Here is a 20,894-nt window from a genome sequence, read left to right on the forward strand (position 1 = left end):
GGAAATTCACCAAGAAGTTGTGAAGCAAGCAAAGTCTGCAGGCCCAGTGATTGAAGAACAATTCACAAAAGTGCTGGACAAACTCAGCAGGACATACAGCATCAATGGCAGTGGTTCTCAACCTTTCTCTTTCCACTCACATACCACCTTAAGTATTCCCTAGGCCACTGGTGCTCTGTGATTAGTAAGGGATTGCTTAAGGTGGTATGTGGTGGGAAGATAAAGATGGAAAACCACTGTTTTAATCGTCCCTCATTGACTCATTATGTGCATGGTTTCGTAACTCCAAAGGAAATGGGCCAATGACAATTTTTCTCAAGCAAAATGTTTCAGTAACAATTGGATCTAGAGGAGTGATTCTCAACCTTCCCTCCTACTCATGTACCATCTTAAGCAATCCCTTATCAATCACAGAGCACCAATAGCATAGGGAATATTTGAAGTGATACGTGAATGGAAAGAAAAAAGATTGAGACCACTGATCTATAGGAAGCAAAAGATAACCAGTGTTTCAGTCCTTCAACAAGGTATGATCAAAAGGCAGGCAGGTGGCTGAATAAAAAGGTGGGGAAGGCAAATCCAGCACTGCCTGCAAGAAAATTGTATTTCTCCCCATGTCTGCATGGGTTTCTTTTGGGTGTTTTGGTTTCCTCCCACACTTCAAAACCTGCCGGGTTGGAGGTTAATTGGGGTAGTTGGGTACCAAAGGCTCATGGGGCAGGAAGAATCCTTACAGGGGTCAGAGTGTGAAGAGGTACAATCAAAGTATCTGTGGATGGTCAAAAGTATCTGTAGCGAGTTTGTTTCCCAAGGTGGAAACAGAGAGATGGAGAAAAGGGAGAGTGTTGCCAAAGATGGACCAAGTTAGATTGGGGAGAAACTTAGCAGCAAAGGGGATAACATTGACGATTGATGCAATAAGCAGGACCAATGTAGTTGACGATGTAGTGGAGGAAGAGTTGAGGAGCCTTGTCTGTGAAGACTTGTGGCATGGATTACTCAACGTAGCCACAAAAAGGCAGGCATAGCTGGAACCCACACAGGTACCCATGGCTATACCTTTGACTTGGAGAGAGTGGAATGAGGCAAAGGAGAAGTTACTGAGGTTGAGAACAAGTTCTGCCAGCTGGAGGAGGGCAGTGGTGAAGGGAGACTGGTTGGGTTTGTTGCTGAGAAAGAAATTAAGGGTTTTGAAACCTTCAGTATGGGGGATAGAGGTGCACCGAGAATGGGCATCCATGGTGAAAATGAGGCGATTAAGTTCAAGGAACTGGAAGTCATGGAGGTGATGCGAGGCATGATGAGGTATGTAGGCTGGAAGAGACTGGAATGGGGAGAACAAAATGGAGTCGACGTAAAATTGTACCAGTTTGGTGGGGAAGGGGCATGAGGAAACAACAGGTCTATCAGGACAATATGGGTTTGTGGATCTTGGGATGGCTTAGAATATTGAAAAAACTGAATTGTAGAAAAACTCCAGGAGGAATGTTCGGTATAACGGTTAGCACAAGGCAATCTGGGTTCGAATCCGCTGCTATCCGTGAGGAGCTTGTGCATACTCCCTGTGGCCTGTATGGACTTCCTCCCACCCTCCAAAAGTGTAGGGGGTTAGTAGGTTAATTGGTGTATCTGGGAGGCTCAGGTTTATGAGCCAGAACAGCCTGTTACAGTGCTGTATGTCTAAAATTATTTTTTGAAATAGCATGCATACATTTACCAATCCACAAAGTAACGATGGACCGTTTTGAATAGAAAGGGTTGCTGTGATCTTTTTCAAGCAATGATGAAAGCAAATTTGTAACAACGTTTATAGAAGAATTCAATTCAGAGCTTTAATAATTTGATAGTGGCCAGCAGTGTTTGACAGAATTAATAGATCAGTGTATTAGTTACAGATGGCTTGTTTCATTGTGAGTCTAGACAGTCTTCCTGCTGCAGATTCATCTCCTGCCTTGCTGCTCGCCTGTCTCCATCATTTCTTTCTATTCTTTCCTTTACTGTACTTGATGACCCATCAAAGCCTCCTGTTTCCCGCTAATATTTCCTTAAGGCTGAAGAGACTTGGCATGTCGTCGGCAACTTTGTCAAACCTCTGGTGGTGCACTGTTGGAAATTATACTGACGGGTTACATTACAGCCTGGTTTGGGAATTCAACTGTCCAGGAATGCAGAAGGTAACAAACGCAGCCAGGCCCATCACAGGCTCCATAGAAAACATTTGCGCGAGTTACTGCCTCAAGGAGGCAGCCATAAAGGACCCACATCAGCTTGGTCACAACCTCTTCTCACTGGTACCTTCGGGCAGAGGGTACAGCTTCTTCTAGGTTCCAGAACAGTTTATTTCAAACCTTCACAGACACCGAAGGGAATGGGCAAGCCCAAAGTTTAAATCTCAGTCAGAAGGCAGCATGTCCAAAGCATGTTAATGAGTGGCACTGGAAGCTCCTCCCTACCCACTGAGTCATGACCAGTTAGTGGATTTCTACAAGTCTATGGTTTTCAGGGTGTGCATGTGCAGTAGTGTCTTTGCATGGATTTGTGACCCCCATTGGATCTGACATTCACAGCTCAAGTGAAACCCTTCCCAACACACAGATGCTTTACTCTATGTAGTATGACGCCAACTTTAACCAGAGCATCATGAGGGCCACCGAGTCATCTACATTTGGACCCCCTCCCTGACCACCAAGATAATAAAGAATCTCTCCCCAAATCATGTCATGCATTTTTAAACAATGCATCTTCTGCCCAAAGGGAAGTGGGGGGGGGGGGGGGGAGGGAGGGAAAAGGGAGTGCAACTGGGGTGGGATGGGTCCTTTAAAATGCTGCTTGCCTTCCCAAGTTAGCAGGGAGTGCAGACAGAATCAATGGAGGGGAGGTTGGCCTGATGATGGCCTGAGCTGCTTTCACAACTCTCTGCAGTTTCTAGTGGTCTTTGGTCCCCATCCAAACTTCTGATGCACCCTGCTGGGATACTTTCTACGGAGGATCGACAAATGTTGCGGAGAGAGCTTGGGAGCACGCCGAATTACCTTGGCCTCTAAGGAGGTGGAATCGTTTCTTGGCCATAGCATCGTTGACGGAGTGGTTAGAGCAATGTCTTTACAGCGCCATGGATCGGGACTGGACCTGGGTACGAATCCCGCGCTGTCTGTAAGAAGTTTATACATTGTCCCCGAGTCTGCGTGGGTTTTCTCCGGGGTCTCCGGTTTCCTCCACTCTTCAAAATGTACCAGGGGTGTAGGTTAACGGGGTGTAAATTGGGCAGGATTGCCTTGTGGGCCGAATATACTGTGCTGTATGTCTAACAAGATAGAGAGAGTGCAGAGAAGATTTACAAAAATGTCTGGATTTCAGCATCTGGAATACAAGGAAAGATTGAGCAAATTAGGTCTTTATTCCTTGGAACGTTGAAAGCTGAGGGGATTTGATAGAGGTGTTAAGATAATGAGAGGGATAGATAGAGTTGATGTGGAAAGGCTTTTCCCATTGAGAGTAGGAGAGGTGGATACAAGAGATCATGGGTTGAGAGTTGACGGGCAAAGGTTTAGGACTAACATGAGGGGGAACTTCTTTACTCAGAGAGTGGTTACTGTGCGGAATGGGCTTCCGGGAAAGATGGTGGAGGCAGGGTCAATTTTGTCATTTAAGAAAGAGTTGGATGAGTATATGGATGGGAGGGGGATGGAGGGATATGGGCTGGGTGCTGGTAGGTGGAATTAGAGGAGGGTACTTGGATCAATGTGGACTTGAAGGGCCAAATTGGCCTGTTTCCGTGCTGTAATTTTTATATGGATATATGGAAATGTCTAAACAAAATGTTTAAAAATGATCATATTTGAACCAGGAGAGGCTGGCTGGTGATTTACGGCTGAAACTTAAATGCTCCCTCGTATCTCCAACTCAGCACCACTGACACTCAGGGAGAGGCTGTGTCCTGACACCTCACCACCAAACTCTCCATCTCCTTCCCCTACCTTACCTCGTCATTGTCTGAGATCCGGCTCACTGTTTCCTGCCAATGTCCCTCCTTGCAAGTTTATTTGTCAAATCCTCTACTTTCCCAACAACCCCTCCACGTGCTGCCTGACTGCTCCCCCTGCATGTGAGTTAATACGGATTGAAGACGTCACACAAGGCAGCGAGTCAGAATAAAAGGGTGATTTTCAGGCTGAAGGGGAGTATCCCTGGATGCTCATTCATTTACTTTCAGTATTACTGACTTGGAGGAGGGGGGTAGATGGTAGGAGTTCAGGTTTACTGATGGCATAAATATGGATGGGAAGGAAGGCTGCAATGAGGATATTTTTGATCAATTATGCTTCTATATTAAAATGCTCCACAAACTTCCCTCCATTATTAAATATTTAAACATTTAAAAAAAATTTAAATGTAGACATACAGCCCTTTTGATACATGAGCTTGTGTCACCAGATTACACTGATTGACCTACATCCCCCAGGTACGTTTTTAAACGGTGGGAGGAAACCGGAGCCCCTGGGGAAAACCCAGACAGACACAGTTCAAACCTCTTACAGGCAGCTTGGGATTCGAACCCTGGTCCCCATCGCTGGCGCTGTAACAGCTTTGCGGTAACCACTACGCCACCATAAAAACAATTAATCAATCCAGGCACATGAGAAGAGGGCTGCACTGGGCCCTGGCTGGTTCTCAACCATTGGACAATGTTCCAGGTCTGAGCCTAATCAGAGGGCACTGAGAAACTGAAATTTGATTGACCTCTCAGGACGGCATGAATCTCAATGTGATCTGTTAAACAACACTAACTGGTCCCTCTTCACTCCAAGAAAAAAAGAATTGAAATTCTCTCATTGAAGGAGCTGATCCCTGCCATTATTGCTGCCCTGTTCATTCTCCCAGTCCCAGTGTCTGCAAGTTCTGTTTATAAACTCCAACACTTTATAGATGTACCTTAGACTATAGAACAGTGCAGCCCTCCAGCCCAGAATGTCTGCACCAAACACGATGCCAAATTAATCTAAATCTTTGCCTGTACATGATATCCACCCAATCCCGTCATATTCATATCTTTATCCTGTAGCCTCTTAAATCCTACAATCCTTTCTTCTTCCACCACTACCCTTGGCAGCCTGTTCTAGGCACCCACCACTCTCTGGGTAAAGAATTTGCCTGTTCATCTTCGTTAAACTCGCCCCCCCCCCATCATGTTCGGTTAGCGCGACCCCATCACAGCACTAGAGATTGGGACCAGTGTTCAAATCTGCCACCGTCCATCAGGATTTTGCACGTTCTCCCCGTGACCTGTGTGTGTGTTTCCTCCGGGGGCTCCAGTTTCCTCCCATGTACCAAACACGTTTGGTGTAAGGGGGTTAATTGGTCACACAGGCAGCACGGGGTCATGGGCCAGAAGGGCCTGCATCTTCAAATTTTTAAAAAAATCCTTACACACGTCCTGTGGTGTTCGACATTTTAACCATGGGAGAGAGATTCGGACTGTCAACCCTATCCATGCCTCTCATAATTTCATAAACTTCTCACCAAGGTGAAGGGAGGAAAGTTTAGGGGATATGTCAGGGATACACTTTTTACACAAAGACTGGTGGGTGCCTGGAATGCATTGCCAGGGGTGGCGGTGGAGGATGGTACAATAGGGACAGTTAAAGGATTTTTAGACAGGCACGTGGATGTAAGAAATATAGAGGATTATGGGTGTGAGGTAGGGAAGATTTATATGGGTCAGCACAACATTGTGGGCTGAAGGGCCTGTACTGTGCCGTCATGTTCTATGTTCTCATGGCCTCCCCTCACTCTCCGATATTCCAGAGCATCTTCAGCAGCCAATACAACCAAATAACAGACCAAAGAACCCATTAAAATTCTTTCCTTTTCACTGCCCTTTGGAACTTGCTTGATTATGATCGGGCACGAGCTCTCTGCTCTCTTAAGATTACCAAGACTTCAAGCCTGGGACCACTGCAGGCCGGTCAGAATGAGCTGCATTGACCAGCAAAGGCAATGAGAAAAATGAACAGAGAAGATACTGGGCTCTCAGTGCACACGGCATTAAATTGTCCGCCTTCCACTGTCCAAACAACCCCCCAGCAAGATCAGTAATTGGTCTTCAGTTTTTATAAATTTTAATTTTGATTAAGTTTTTTTCAGAGAAAAATCACCAGGAGTTTTTGAGAAGTCCAAATAAGCCACGTTCTTTCACATTCCGCTGCCTGCTCTTGGATTACTACATCAAAGAATTTGCTTGATCCAGTGAACCGATATTATACTAACTTCGGAACCGCAATCAGCAGAATATTATTTTTTGTCTGGAATCAGATCTGTACCTTGCATAGCCCAGGACATTTTTTTTCCCCAAAAGGTTTTCTTCCTGAAAAAAGTTTGGGGATTGTGATGGACAACTTCAAGCTGAACACAAAGATCGTTTCAAATTTGCTGTTTCACGTAGGAAGTTGGAGAAACATTAAATTCACTTTTATTGAATTTAACCTGTTTAATCGCACAATGGTGCTGACACATTGTGTTAGTTCAACTGACCTAAACATGTTTGGTCACTGGGTTTCGTTTGTACTCAGCATCTGATGCCTCTCGTGTCATTGTCCAACAAGAGTCGGCCCGCATTGATGGATTCCAGTTGCCCTAATATCACTTTTCCATGTTTGCAATGTCACTGACTGCTCTCAGATCAGCAGCGAGTGCGAATCCGGAAAGTCAATTTTCAACGACATGTTGCACTTCAATGTTTTGTATGGTTGAAGCCAGCTGGGTGCAGCTTGATGCTCTGAGTTGCCCAGAAAATCTGCATCTATCCCGATTAAGCATGCCCAGGCCTAAGACCACATATGCCTAGCACCTGCACAGAACAGCCCCTGACCAAAACAGCTGGCTTTGTGGACAATAGACCAGCAGACTTAAAATATGGCAGGAAATCACAAAAATTATCTAAAGATCAGTAAGAGATAGGAAAATTTTAAAGAGAGGATTTCGTGATCAGCAGCCCAAAATCCGTAACATTCACCAAAGAGTGTTCAAAAAGCAAATCTTCGTTGCCCAGTGTAATTACTAATCTTAAAAGATGAAAGTTATTTTTCTGGGACATCTTCCCTTCAAAACAGATCTGTCCACTCTTATCCCAATCTCTCCAACAACTGCTCTGAACTTGGAAAATGTTCCTCAGCCATGGAGCCATGTATAATAGGAACACTTTTACACACTGATCTGCACTGGAATGTCTCCATGCCTCTGTCACATGCATTGACTAGGATTCCTCTTCAACATAAAGGCTCACATTACTCATACAGGTTGGAGTTATTGTGACCAGCAATGATTTCCCAAGTGTAAACATGGCCTTTATTCACTAGCTGTAAAAATGTTTATTCAGGTGGACCTCTGACCCTGGATTCACACTCGACACTGTTCAATTATCCTTTATTCTTTATGTGCAGATTATGCACGGAGTTACTGCCAACTTCATGCCTGGAAACAATTATGCAAAATACCACACAACTTTGTTCAGGAGGCACATGCCCGCATCTTCTTAGTCTTTCATGTTGTCTTTGAAACCTTTGGTTGGCCCAAGAAACGTCACCTCTCGAACCCCCCCATCATCAATCTCAAAGGCATGCATTCACCAAAGGCTTCTAAATGAGGTGGTGACTGAGATGAATCCCTCAACCTGCGACACTGGACTCTCAGATGTTTCGGACATAAAGCCGCCCTTTGTTTTAATTTTGGCATTTTGGAGCGTTTCCGTTCCCATCGAACCAGACAACACGACAGCACATGCCAAAGTCCAGCTACGTTTGACCTGTTTGGGTGCGTGGATATCGAAGGTGACACACCAACTGTCGAAAACCTCACCCGTTGGTCTGATTTACATCAACTATCATGTTCTAACCAGGCTTACAGGACAACGTGAGCAGAGCAAACGTAAACTTACAAAGCCTAAAACTCCATCAAGAGCACCCACACCACCTGTACGCACCACTGAAAACACCACTTTGTTTTCTTCTTGCACTAACTGTGACTGTGAATATCTATCTATCCTTTATATATCTCTTTCAGCGCTAGGATAATTGAATATCTATTACTGTGGTTGGTGTCTCTTAGACATGTTTGGCTGCAGCAAGTAAGAATTTCAGTACATTGCACTTATAAACATGATAATAAATTCATTCTCATTGATCAAATGTTAATCTCCTCCCATTTCATGGAGGCCAGGAGTGGGACAGGTAATTGTAGGGGGTAAAATTGAAAGTTGGGGGCCTTCGTCCCATCACACTCAACCCTGCAAATGCTTTCTGATCGCAAAAATGTCCAATGTATTTAGATCACCCCCCCCACGGAGAATTTAACAACTGGCGGTGGTTAAGAAGGAGCTGCTAGAAGGTCAGCGAGTCCGTCAGTATCTGCGGTGGGAAATAGAAGGTCGACGTTTCACGTCAGCACTCTTCATCTGCACTGTCAGGCCCCATTGATTCGTTTTACCACTCTGCCTGGTGGAACTAGTTCCTAACCTGAGCGGCTTGCCTTTTGATTTCGACAAGTCGATAAGTGCAGCCAAAGGCGCTCACGTGGCCTGCTTTCTGGTCGTCCACCTCCCTCCGCGGCTGCTGTCTGACCCGCTGAGTCCCACCAGCAGCTCATGGACTTCTCCTGGGTTCCAGCATCCTCGGTGTCCCTCGTGTCTCCATTTAGCTGCTGTTGGTTACTAGTGCGGAAAGTCTCACAGCAGAACAAAGCTGGGAAGAGCCACGGAAACAGTTCACTGATTTAGCTGAGTGCAGTTTCCTTCCTGTGGTTCCAGTAACAGAAGGAGTGAGCACAGGGAATTGGCTTGATTGCCCTCCAGTGATCAGGGATTCTGTTTCCATGACAGTGGTTCCAGATTAATAGTGTTCAAAATTCACCTCCAATATACTGCTGCGGACTTCATTATGTACATTATATCTAATTAAAAAGTTAGTGGAATAAATGTAGGTTCAATAGCCAAGACCCCGCCATCATTAACATTACTTTCCCATAGCAATCCATGAATTGTTAATTCGTGCCCAAATAGGCCTTGATGCCCAGAATGTATTCTCCCACTTGTGACCCTGGTGGTTATTGGCAGAATTCTTATCATCGCGGAGAAACAGAGAGGCCTTGGGGTCCAGGTCCATAGAACCCACAAGGCTATCGTGCAAGTTCACAGAGTGATTAAGAAGGCGTAGGTTGTGTTAAGACTTTATTAGTTGAGGGATCGAGTTCCAGAGACGTGAGGTAATGTTGTAGAAAATCCTAGTTAAACCACTCGTGGAATAATGGATTCAATTATGGTTGCCTCATGACAGAAAGGAAGCTTTAGAGAGGTGACTTAATAAAAGAAAGCAAGATTATGAGGAGCTGAGATGGGTTGGCAACCAGTCCTTTTTTTCCTTGGATGACAAAAGAAAATACCAGATATCTGTTTAAGTTGAGTGGAAGAAAGTTTAAGGGAGAGGTCAACGGTAAGGTTTTTTTTTTACTTTGAGAGTGGTGGGTGGCTGGAATGCATTGCCATGGGTGGGAGCGGAGGCTGGAACAGTGAGCACATTCAAATGACTGAGAAAAATAAAGGGTTATGGGTGCGAGGTGGGGAAGGATAAGATTGTTGTGGAGCAGGTTTACACAGCTCAGCGCCCCATCATGGGTTGAAAGGGCCTGGACTCTGCTGTAATGTTCTATGTTCAAGGCATTTCTTGCACACAGTTAGATTTCTGAGTTAATGCCGGACTGTGGTGAGAGTTTCTTCCATCCCCGTTAAAATGAAAAAGTTCAGCCACAGAAAATCCAAACGCGTTCATCCACAAAGGATCTCTGGCAGCTGCAAGGCAAACAGATGGTGGGAGACTTGGGTTCCCAACCATCTCACCCCACTTGTGAGCACTGCATAACTATACTTTGATAATAAATTGGGACAGGCAGGTTTAAGTTCTTTCCTTCTTCAAACATTGTGATTAAATTCCTGCAATGTTGCATTGAAAGAAAATTGATTGCAAATTCTTCGACAAGTCATCAAGCTAAAGGTGAAGTATGATAAGGAGACAACATTATTGATCTAATCTAATGGTGAATTTATTAAAATGCTGCAGAGTTAGCCCATTAATCTTCATCTGCCAGCCAATCTACCTGGAAAATGAAGATTTATCTTACAACCAGCAGGAGTAAAATACATGGCTGTTAATCATGGTGTGACTCCAGCAAGAGCTGAAGGCTTTGGGCTTCTGTATCCCACACCATTGGGTTACTTGGTAGTTCCAAGCTTCCCTTGTTTCCCCTGGCACGTCAGTGCTACCTCAAAATACAGAGACAACTCTTGGCCATCTGCTGCTGACACTCTCTGTTGGGGTGTCGGGGCACGTGTGTTTCGGGGCACGTGTGTGTCGGGGGATGTGTTCCCAAATGAACAGAAGGGGTAATGAAATGAACACGAAATGCAGGTGATGCAGGAATCTACGGCAGGAAACAAACGGATGGAAGAACTCATTGTGGGTCAATCCATGGAGCCAAGAGGATGGACAATGTTCGGAGTCGATATACTGGCAGACTACCTGTAGCCCAAGATTACCCCACCCTCAATCCCCTGAACCATCCTCAATCTGCCGTACTGCTCTCACCCTATCCTCAATCCCCTGAATCCCTCTCACCCCCTCCTCCATTCCTTGCACCCCCTCCCACCCCATCCTCAATCCACAATACCCCTCTCTCATCTCATCCTCAATCCCTTGTACCTACTCTTCACCCCCATTCTCCATCTGTACTCCCTCTCTCCCCCATGCTTAATCTCCTGTACTCCTATCCTCAATCCCCCCATGCCCCTCTCACCTCATCATCAGTCCCCTGTGCCCTCTCTCACCCCCTTCCTCAATCTCCTGTACTCCTTCTCACCTCATCCTCCATCTCCTGCATCCCCTTTCATCCCATCCTCAATCCCCTGTACCCCCTCATCCCATCCTCAATCCGCTGTACCCCATCTCATCCCATCCTCAATCTCCTGTACCCCATCTCATCTATCTTCCGCCTGCCACCCAGCTTCAAGTTACAGCGCCACCTCTAAGGAGTTTGTACGTTCTCCCCGCAACCACGTGGGTTTCCTCCGGGTGCTCTGGTATCCTTCCACGTGCCAAAGACGTACAGGGTTAGAAGGTTAAGTGGCCACATTTGGGCAACCAGGATCCGTGGGCCGGAAGGGCCTGTTACCATGCTGGATCGCCAAACAAATATATCCTTTCCGAGATCCTTTGACGTCTCTGCAGTTCACGATGAGGGAGCTTTGACACACCTTCAGAAAATGTTCACCGGGCTAGTCCTAACTTATAAAAATGCACAGAAATGCTGGAGGGACTCGACCAATCTCATAGAGAAATTACCGATGTTTCGCACCTGGCCCTCCTTCGTGGTATAAGCAAAAAGCCATGGAAGTCTGCAGATGCTGTGATTGTAGTAAAAACAAAGCTTTTTTGCTTATATCTTAAAGAAGGGCTTAGGCCCGGGTCGTCGGGCCTCCTCTGGACGCTGCGAGACCGGCTGAGTTCCTCTAGCATTTCTGAGTGTTTTTACTGCTATAACAGTGTCTGCTGACTTCCATGTTTCACTAACTACATCCTAATTTAAATAGAGGATTAAATTAATGATCACAGGGCGACATTCCAGTCCTTTGCTTCTGCATCAGAGCCCCACAATTTACAGACATCACATATATGACATTAATCATGTGTCATAGAGCCACTCATAGAGCATCACCACCTGCTTTCCTGTGAATTTAGTGTTTTAGATAAGCATCCACTATACGAAGAGCATGAAAACATTGCACTACTCAATAGGCCCACATCTTTGTGGTGGTACACTACTGGCCTACTGCAGGCAGCAATCTCTGTACCTGCAGAAGAGCATGGGGACAAGACAACACCTGGCCGGCTGTCAATCTGACGACCTGAATAGACCAAGCCCCACCCGGTCGGGTGTCAATCACCCTCCGGGATATAAGCCCGAGCCGGCCCTTCGAAGACACTCTCAGAGTTTACAGCAGCTCTCCTCACAGCTGGCTCCGTAGAAGCTTGCATCGAATAAAGCCTGTTGTACAGTCATTTGGTTTTGTGTGTTTGCTTCTGACCGACAGCGTACCACAGTCTTAAAGCGAGAAATCCTCACACAGGGAACACACTGCCACTTCACATCGACTCACTCTGCCTTGACCTGACTTGCTGCTTGCTCTCACCCACACAGAAATCACTAGTTATTCATACACAACAGACTGTAGCAAGTGGCATGGAGAGTGAAGGGTGAGAGTGGTAGAATCTTCCCATCAGCTGGCAGTATTACCTAGGATTGGGCTTTTGAGAGTTGATGGGGCATAAATTCCCCAGCCAAGTGCGGTGTATCTCATCATGCCTTGTAGACAATTGATGGACGCTGAGCATCAGGACGTGAAACTCTCACCACAGAGATACCCAGCCTTTGAGAGGCATCGGCCACCTTAATGGTGACTCCCAGATGTTGATGGTGGGAAACTCAGAATGGTGGCGCCATTGTATGTCAAGGAGGGGCAGTTAGATATTCATCTTGGAAACGCTCTTCATCTGATAGGTTTTAGTTTAAATATTACTTGCCAAATCTCAGGTCTTGCTGCATAAGAAGTTGTTAATAAAGCAGAACTGTGCCGACACTAGTGGTAAATCACAAAACTCTAGACCCCGGTGGTTGAAGTAAAATGCTGGAAAAGCTCAGTAGGTCAAACAGTGTCCTTTATGTAGGTTAAAATAAAAACTACCAGTCTATTCAGAACTCCCCACTCCAATTTTCCCTCTCTGATTCCCCATCACCTGAACTATTAGAACAAAACATTACAGCATAGAAATTGGTCCTTTGGCCTTTCTCGTCTAGGCCAAACTATTGTTCCGCCTAGTCCCACTGACCTGCTCCTGCACCATACTCCTCTGTACCCCTCTCAAAAGACCTGTCCAAATTGTTATTATATGTTAAAAATGAGCCTGCAGCTACCAATTCTGCTGGCAGCTCATTTCACATGTCCACCACTCTCTCCGGAAAGAAGTCCCCCCACCTCCCCTCCACTTATGTTCCCTTTAAACTTTTTCACCCTTAACCCATGTCCTCTACTTATCTCTCCTTGCTAGAGGGATTGAATTTAGGAGCAGAGAGGTTATGGTGGAACTGTACAAGGTGCTGGTGAGACCGCATCTGGAGGACAGCGTGCAGTTCTGGTCTCCTCACTTGTGGAAGGATGGCACTTTGGAGGCGGTGCAGAGGAGGTTCGCCAGGTTGAAGCAAAAATATAATGCTGGAGAAACTCAGCAGGTCAAATAGTGTCCTTTATATAGCAAAGATAAAGATACAGAACTGACGTTTCGTGCTTGAGCCCTTCATCAAGGTAGGGACAAAATGTTGGCAGGCATCCGAATAAAAAGGGTAAGGGGGAGGAGCATGGCAGCAGGTAAGAGGTGGAAAAGGGAGGGTGGGGACAGCAGTTAGTGAGGGAGGAGAGATGGTTTGGTGAATAGAGAGGAAAGGGGGTGCAGAGCTTAGGGAAATAAGACTGGGGAAGGAAGGAGGGAGAACAGGTTAGTAGAAACTGGAAAAGTAATTGTTAATGTCATCTGGCTGGAGAGTTTCCTGATGGAAAATCAGGTGTTGTTCCTTCAACTTACGGGGGGCCTTGGTGGGAAAGTACGAGGCCATGGACAGACATGTGAGCATGGGAGTGGGACGCAGAGCCAAAATGGTTGGTCACTGGGACATCCCTGACACAAGTGCGGACAGAACGAAGGTGATTGCAGGAATGAAGGGGTTGGCCTATGAGGAGAGATTTGGAATGAACTTGCTGGAATTTAGAAGAATGAAAGGTGATCTGATAGAAAAATAAAATTATGAAAGGCATAGATAAGATTGAGGTAGGTAAATTGTTTCCATTGGTAGGGGAGACCAGAACTAGCGGGCATGGCCTCAAGATTCAGGTAGTAGATTTCGGATGGAGATGAGGAGGGGCAGAATTTGCTGCCAATTGAAGCAGTGGAGGCGATCTCAGTAAATATATTTAATACAAGGTTAAATAGATTTTGGCACAGCAGTGGAATTAAGGGATATGGGGAAAAGGCAGAGAAGACACCGGTGTCACGAGTGACATATTATGTACTCGCAGGGCAGTGAAATCGTAGCGGGAGTAAAGCACATACGCACTCAATGTATAAAAGACCGTGGGAAAATCTACCGCAGTGGGCTTCAAACTGTTCAAACTTTGGGCAAACCCTCAGACCAGCTTGTCAATATTCCCCAAACAATAGAGTATAACAATTATTTACATAGCATTACATTGTATTAGGTTTTATAAAAGCACAGGTACACACTGACAGTTCCACTGGCCACATGCTGACTGCCCTGCTGGCTGCCCTGTGACAGTTTCACCGCCACGCTCCATTAGCCCCACGAGCTGCCCTGTGAAATATTACTGGGCAGTTATATTTCACAGGGCGGCCAGGGGAGCCGTCAGCGTGTACCTGAGCTTTAAAATCATCTCAAGATTACTTATAATACTACCAGGCAGATGTACACATGCAGGCACTAACATCACCAATGGTTCCTGGTGAAACTGGTTGAGCATTCACACTGCCGCAGATCAATTAACAAGTTGACTCGGTTGGGGTCTGATACTACCCCACCCCCCCTCCCCCCACAAAGAATCAGAGCTCAGTTAATTTTTTACTCACCCTGCCCAGTTGGGACCTTTCACACCGCCAGGTTACCTCCTGTGGTCCCGCTAAATTAGCCGGTTCTACCCACTTTATTTGGCGGTGTGAAAGGGGCTACCGTGGAACACAGCTCCAGTGCATGCTGTCGGCCTGCCTGTCTTAGGTAGGCCCATGGGAAGCAAGAAAAATAGAGGGCTATGGGTTTGATTGTTGTGGAGTAGGTTTCCAGACAACATCATGGGTCGATGGGCATATCAAAAGGAAAAGGCTGGCAAGTGACAAAACTGGTCCTCTCGAAGATCAGAGTGGTCAGCTATGCATAGAGCTAAAATAGATCGGAGAGATCCAAAATTAGTTTTTTTTGCATCTGCATTTAGTCAGGAGTCTATAGAAGTGAGGCAAACAAGCAGTGAAGTAATGGAATCTATACAGGTTAACGAGAAAGAGGCGCTTGCTGTCTTGAGGTTGATAAATCCTCAGGATTTGACAATGTCTTCCTTTGGAACTTGAAGGAGGCTAGTGTAGAAGGGACCCAGGCAGATACATTTGAAACATCCTTAGCCACGGGTAATGTGCTGGAGATTTGGAGGATAGCTAAATTTGTTTTGGTTGTTTAAGAAAGGATCTAAGAATAATCTGGGAAATTATAGGCCAGGGAGCCTGACATCAGCAGGCGGTATGTTATTCAAAGGTATTTCAAAGAGATTGGATATAGAAGTATTTGGATAGACAGGGACTGATTAAGGGATGGTCAACGTGGCTTTGTGCGAGACAGGCCATATTTAACCAAACACAGTTTTTTAAGGATGTTATCGACATGGACTTTAGTAAGACTTTTAACAAGGTCCTGCATGGGAGGATGATAAAGGAGTTCAGTTGCCTGGTACTGCCTGGTACTCGGGATGAGATAGTAAACTGGATTAGACATTGGCTTTGCAGGAGAAGCCAGAGAGCGGTAGTAAATGATTGCCTCTCTGACTAGTGGTGCGCCTCAGCGATCGGTGCAGGGTCCATTGTTGTTTGTCAACTATATCAACGATCTGGATAATAATGTGGCAAATTGGATCAGCAAGTTTGTAAATGATGCAAAGGTTGGTGGTGTGGTGGACAGCAAGGAAGGCTTTCAAAACTTGCAGTGGGCGAGCTGTAAAAAATAGGCTGCAAAATGGTGTGAAGTTTTGCACTTTGGGGGAAACTAACCAAGTTAGGACAAAGACAGTATTGTAGTATAGCACTAAGGAGTGCAGTAGACCAAAAGGATCTAGGAAAACAGGCATCTGAGGTGGACAGGGGCATGAAGAGAGCTTCTGGCATGTTGGCCTTCATTGAGTATAGGAGTTGCAATGTCATGGTGAAATTAGATAAGATGATGGTGAGGCTATATTTGCAGAATTGTGTGCAGTTTTGGTCAACTAACTCCAGGAAAGATATCAATAAGATTGAAAGAGTGCAGAACAAATTTATAAGGATGTTGCTGGGACCTATGTAATGGTCTATGATCTCTAATACTTACTGTAGCCATTCTGTACCACTGTTGGCATATCTGTGCACCACTATTTCAATGCATGAAGAACAATTTCTACTGAGTTCTGAGAGCACAGTTCCCAATGACGCTGCCCCACAGCAGCAAGGTTAGCATAAAGGGTTGCCACAGTTGGCACAACGCTAATATTACAGTGTCAGCGACGGGTTCAAATGCGGCCCTGCCTGAAAGGGGTTTGTACGTTCTCCCCACGTCTCCACGAGAGCTCCAGTGTCCTCCTGCCCTCCAAAACGTGCGGGGGTTGTAGGTCAATTGGGTGTAATTGGATGGTACGGGCTCATGGGCTGGAAGGGCCTGTAACCATGCTGCATGTTTAAATTAATTACTCAAAATTACTCTCAGTAGCCACACTCTGAATACATTCTGTGTGTTGAACCTCATTTACTTGTACAAGTGGATGCTCATCAGCTGCAATCTAACCAGTTACAGAACACGAGTTAATGCTAAATACACTCTATTCACTGCATGCAATTCCAACGAGAACTAGAAAATATTTCAGGTACTATACTGGCCCTGGGATTCCTTAATTCTTTCTTTGGCTTGGCTTCGCAGACGAAGATTTATGGAGGGGGTAAAAGTCCACGTCAACTGCAGGCTCGTTTGTGGCTGACAAGTCCGATGCGGGACAGGCAGACACGGTTGCAGCGGCTGCAGGGGAAAAATGGTTGGTTGGGGTTGGGTGTTGGGTTTTTCCTCCTTTGCCTTTTGTCAGTGAGGTGGGCTCTTAATAACTAATAGGAAAATTGGCTACAGTTTGCATCTACATACTTGAGTATAAGGATCCCTACATCCATCTGTATATGCAGTATGTGTTTACATGTAAAAATCTATTCACATACACATCCAGCTGAACGAAGGTACGTGCATATATATGAGCTTCAGTGTGATGTGTGACAAGTGTGCATGGACATAAGTTTGTGTGTTTTAGTACATACGTTTGTTTCTGTAGATATGAGAACACGGTCAGCACCAAGGGGGGATTTGCAGGATGGCCCCTCCTTGCGAGGTGCTGTGCTCCCATACGCTTGCACTACATGGACCCCCTTCTTACGAGGTGCTGTGCCGCCATACACTCGCAGCCATCGCTCGCCGTCAGACCCGCCCCCCCCCCCCCCCACACCACCAGCGTATGTCAAGCGTCACTAGAGTCCAGCTTGATGCATGCTAGTGACTCTCCACGTAATGAAAGCAGCGCTTTCACCAGTTACGTCAGACGGGGAGAGCTTTACATTCATTTGGCAGGGAGGCCACCACCAGCCACCCCCCTCCTGCTCCAGCGAGTTTATGACTGTTTATAACCCACCTGGTTACCCTATTGCCCCCAATCCCCCAACACTCATTCTGGCGCCAACCCTGAATGACAATATACCTGTAAGTGTGAATGTGTTTGTACCCAACCTTTTAATCTTTGAGACATTCAGCACAGTGACAGGGGTGGGGGGGGGGGTGCAGGTTAATTAGGCAGCAAGGACCTGTATGATTGCATATGTGTGGGTGCAAGAACAATTATGCATCATCTGTCTGTCATTCCATAGCAACAAGGAGGTTCTCCGGTGGGTGCGAAGGGGCCTCCCACAGTGGAACAGCTTGGCGATGATTGAAGACGTGACGAATGGTTCGTGTACCCGGGGGGGAGGGGGAAACTGTGCAGGTCGGTGGGGTGTAGGGCCCCGGGTTCACCGTCCATGTGCTCCACCCTGTCTGCATCCAGATTCCCCCCCCCACCCCCTGCCCTGCCTGCATCCACCCCATCCCCACGGCCCTGCCTGCATCCACCCCCCCTCCGCTGCCCTGCCTGCATCCAAACCCCCTCCACACCCCCTGCCCTGCTTGCATCACCCCCCCACCCCCTGCCCTGCTTGCATCCAACCCCCCCTCCCCACAGCCCTGCCTGCATCCACCCCCCCCTCCGCTGCCCTGCCTGCATCACCCCCCCCCACCCCCTGCCCTGCCTGCATCCACCTCCCCCCCCTCCGCTGCCCTGCCTGCATCCAAACCCCCTCCCCACCCCCTGCCCTGCCTGCATCCAAACCCCCTCCCCACGGCCCTGCCTGCAATCCACACCCCCCCCCCCCCCCCACTCCGCTGTCCTGCCTGCGACCGCCGGGGAGAGGTGGCCCTGTCAGCGTCTGAAGGAAGATGCAGCTCCCGCCCACCCTTCCCGCGGCTGCAAGGGAGAGGGGCGGATTTTTCAGAACCGAGCTGGTTCCCACAAATACTGTCCGTGGCCCCGAAACCCTTGGTTCAGGGAAAGCTTCCATCAGCCTCAGGTGCCGTCCAAGAAACAAACAAATGGGTGATTTGCCTTCTCCCTGGAACCCGCTTCACTCTCCTGGGCGGAGACCGATTTTAAATGAAGGGCTGGATCCCGGGCTCCCACCCGGAGCAGACATCCCCTGGAAAGAGGTCCTGGGTGATGCAGCCATGTTGGGATTCAGGACTCGAATCCCAGCCATGACACAATTTGAGATGAAAATACCATCCAGCCCAGCTCATTGCAACAAAGGCTCGGCGTGACCCCCCCCCCCCCCCCTCACCCCGCCTGACAGCTCCCCTGGACAGACACACTGGGTCCCCCCAGGGCAATGCCCCACAGGCGAGTGAGACATCCTCTCCCACCCACACCGGATGCTCCGATCCATCGGTCCGGATTTAAATCACTTACTCCATTGCCAGTGCCATTCACTGTGCGCTGCTTCTGAAGAGCGATCCCGGATTCGAGGAGGTGCAGCCGGCTCGGTCTGTGTCTGTGTGTGTGAGTGCACAGTCGGAGGGTGCTGGTTTCTCTCCGAAAGCGCCCCCACCCTCCCCCCCCCACCCCACCCCTCCTCCCCACCCTTTGCTTTGACAGCCTGATATCAGCAAACAGCTTCACATCTCAATGTGGCTCTCTGTCCCTGTGTTTGTTCAGCTTCAAGCGGCACTAAAGATGGTGACACTGCGCCCCTGCTGGCGGCTGCCCGCATTGCTCAAGGCCAGATCGCCCTCGCCAGTCCCGAGTCGTTCCCTTCAAAGATGGAGTGGCAGGGGGGTGGGCACCTCATGCAGAGAAGAATGCTCAAGTTTGTGCTGCTTGGGGTTTGCAGGAGCTCATCCCAGATGCTGAACTTGGCGGCGAAGGTGACCATTTCCAATCCCGGGGTGGGGTCTCGCAGCTCGTGAAGCGCTTCTCAAGTCGGTCACCGTTGATAATAGGCTGTAGGTGCTGGAGCTGGCCAATTGGCCCATCTAGCCATTCACCGCCATTTTTCAGATCATGGCGGATCTGTCAGTACCCATTCCCTGCCTTATCCCCATAACCCTTAACTCCCCTGCCCACAAGAGCCTTCTCTAACTCCCTCTCGAACATATCCAGCGAATCTGCCCCGACCACCCTCTGCGGCAAAGCATTCCACAGATCCACACTTCTCTCAGTAAAAAAAAATTCTCCTCACCTCCGTCCTAAAGGGCCTTCCCTGTATTCTTAAACGACGCCCTCTAGTCCTAGTCTCTCCAAACATTGGAAACGTCATCCAAATTCATCCTGTCTAGCCCCTTGATAATCATATGTACCTCAATCATGTCTCCCCTCATCCTTCTAAACTCCATCGCATATAAGCCCAGTCTTTCTAACCTTTCAGCCTATGTCAATCCTGCCATCCCGGGAACTAACCTTGTAAATCTATGCTGCACTCTCTCTATAGGAAATCTGGCCTTCCTCAAATTTGGGGACCAGAACTGGATGCAATATTCCAGGTGAGGTCTCACCAGGGCCCTGTACAACTGCAGGAGGACATCTCTGCTCCTATGATCCAATCCCCTCTTTATGAAAGCCAACATGACGTTTGCCTTCTTCACAGCTGCTGAACCTGCATTAGTGACTGGTGTACGAGTCCACCCTGATCCCTTTGCACTACCCCACTCCCTAGCTTGACTCCATTTAAATAATACTCTGCTCTCCTATTACTGCCTCCAAGATGGATAACCTTACATTGAACTTCATCTTCCATTCCTCCGGCCACTCCCCCAACCTGTCCAAGTCCCTCTGCGTTTCCTGACATCCTCCTCACACTTTACACTGCCAGCCAGATTTTATTGTCGTATACACTGTACGGTGTACATTTGTACAGAAATTCTTACTTGCTGCAGCCAAACAGGCACTGTACTTCATAAAAAAAGAATGACTACAATGAAGTACATTAAATTAAATTGTAAAGAGGTAATAAAACCCTGGAAGTAAAACACAAAATTCTGTGGACACCATGGATGAAGTAAAAGCACAAAATGCCGGAGAAACTCAGCAAGTCAAATAGTGTCCTCTATGTAGCAGAGGCAGAGATACAGAACTGATGCTTAGCACTGAGCCTGTCAAGGGCTTTGACGAAGGATTCAAGCCCAAAACATCAGTTCTACATCTCTGTCTTTGCTGCATAGAGGACACTGTTTCATCTGCTGAGTTTCTCCAGTATTTTGTGTTTTTACTAATAAATACCTGGAGTAAGGATACTTAGTAAATAGTCACCATAGTCCAAGAAAAAAGAAGTGGCATTGCATTAGTGCAGACAGTCATTTTGTGGTGTCGGAGCAGTCCATGATTAGCATAACAGGGGACGTTCAAGAGCCTGATAGCTGTTGCAAAGAGACTGTTCTTGAAC

General features: G+C 47.2%; 1 protein-coding gene across 4 annotated transcripts in view; it reads right to left on the reverse strand.

Annotated features, from left to right (window-relative positions):
* Nucleotides 1-19,083, reverse strand: part of LOC138758907 (paralemmin-1-like) — a 178,872-nt gene extending 159,789 nt beyond the window's left edge. For 3 of the 4 annotated variants that reach the window (XM_069928493.1, XM_069928492.1, XM_069928494.1), the window contains exon 1: nucleotides 18,926-19,083. In XM_069928493.1, the coding sequence (XP_069784594.1) occupies nucleotides 18,926-18,942 (17 nt within the window). In that variant the 5' untranslated portion in view covers nucleotides 18,943-19,083. Of the gene's footprint in view, nucleotides 1-8,510; nucleotides 8,704-18,925 lie in introns of those variants that run through there. The other variant, XM_069928495.1, reaches the window with a different exon arrangement.
* Nucleotides 19,084-20,894: the final 1,811 nt, after the last annotated feature.

The sequence above is a fragment of the Narcine bancroftii genome, chromosome 3 (genome assembly GCF_036971445.1).
Source record: "Narcine bancroftii isolate sNarBan1 chromosome 3, sNarBan1.hap1, whole genome shotgun sequence".
Classification (NCBI taxonomy): domain Eukaryota; kingdom Metazoa; phylum Chordata; class Chondrichthyes; order Torpediniformes; family Narcinidae; genus Narcine; species Narcine bancroftii.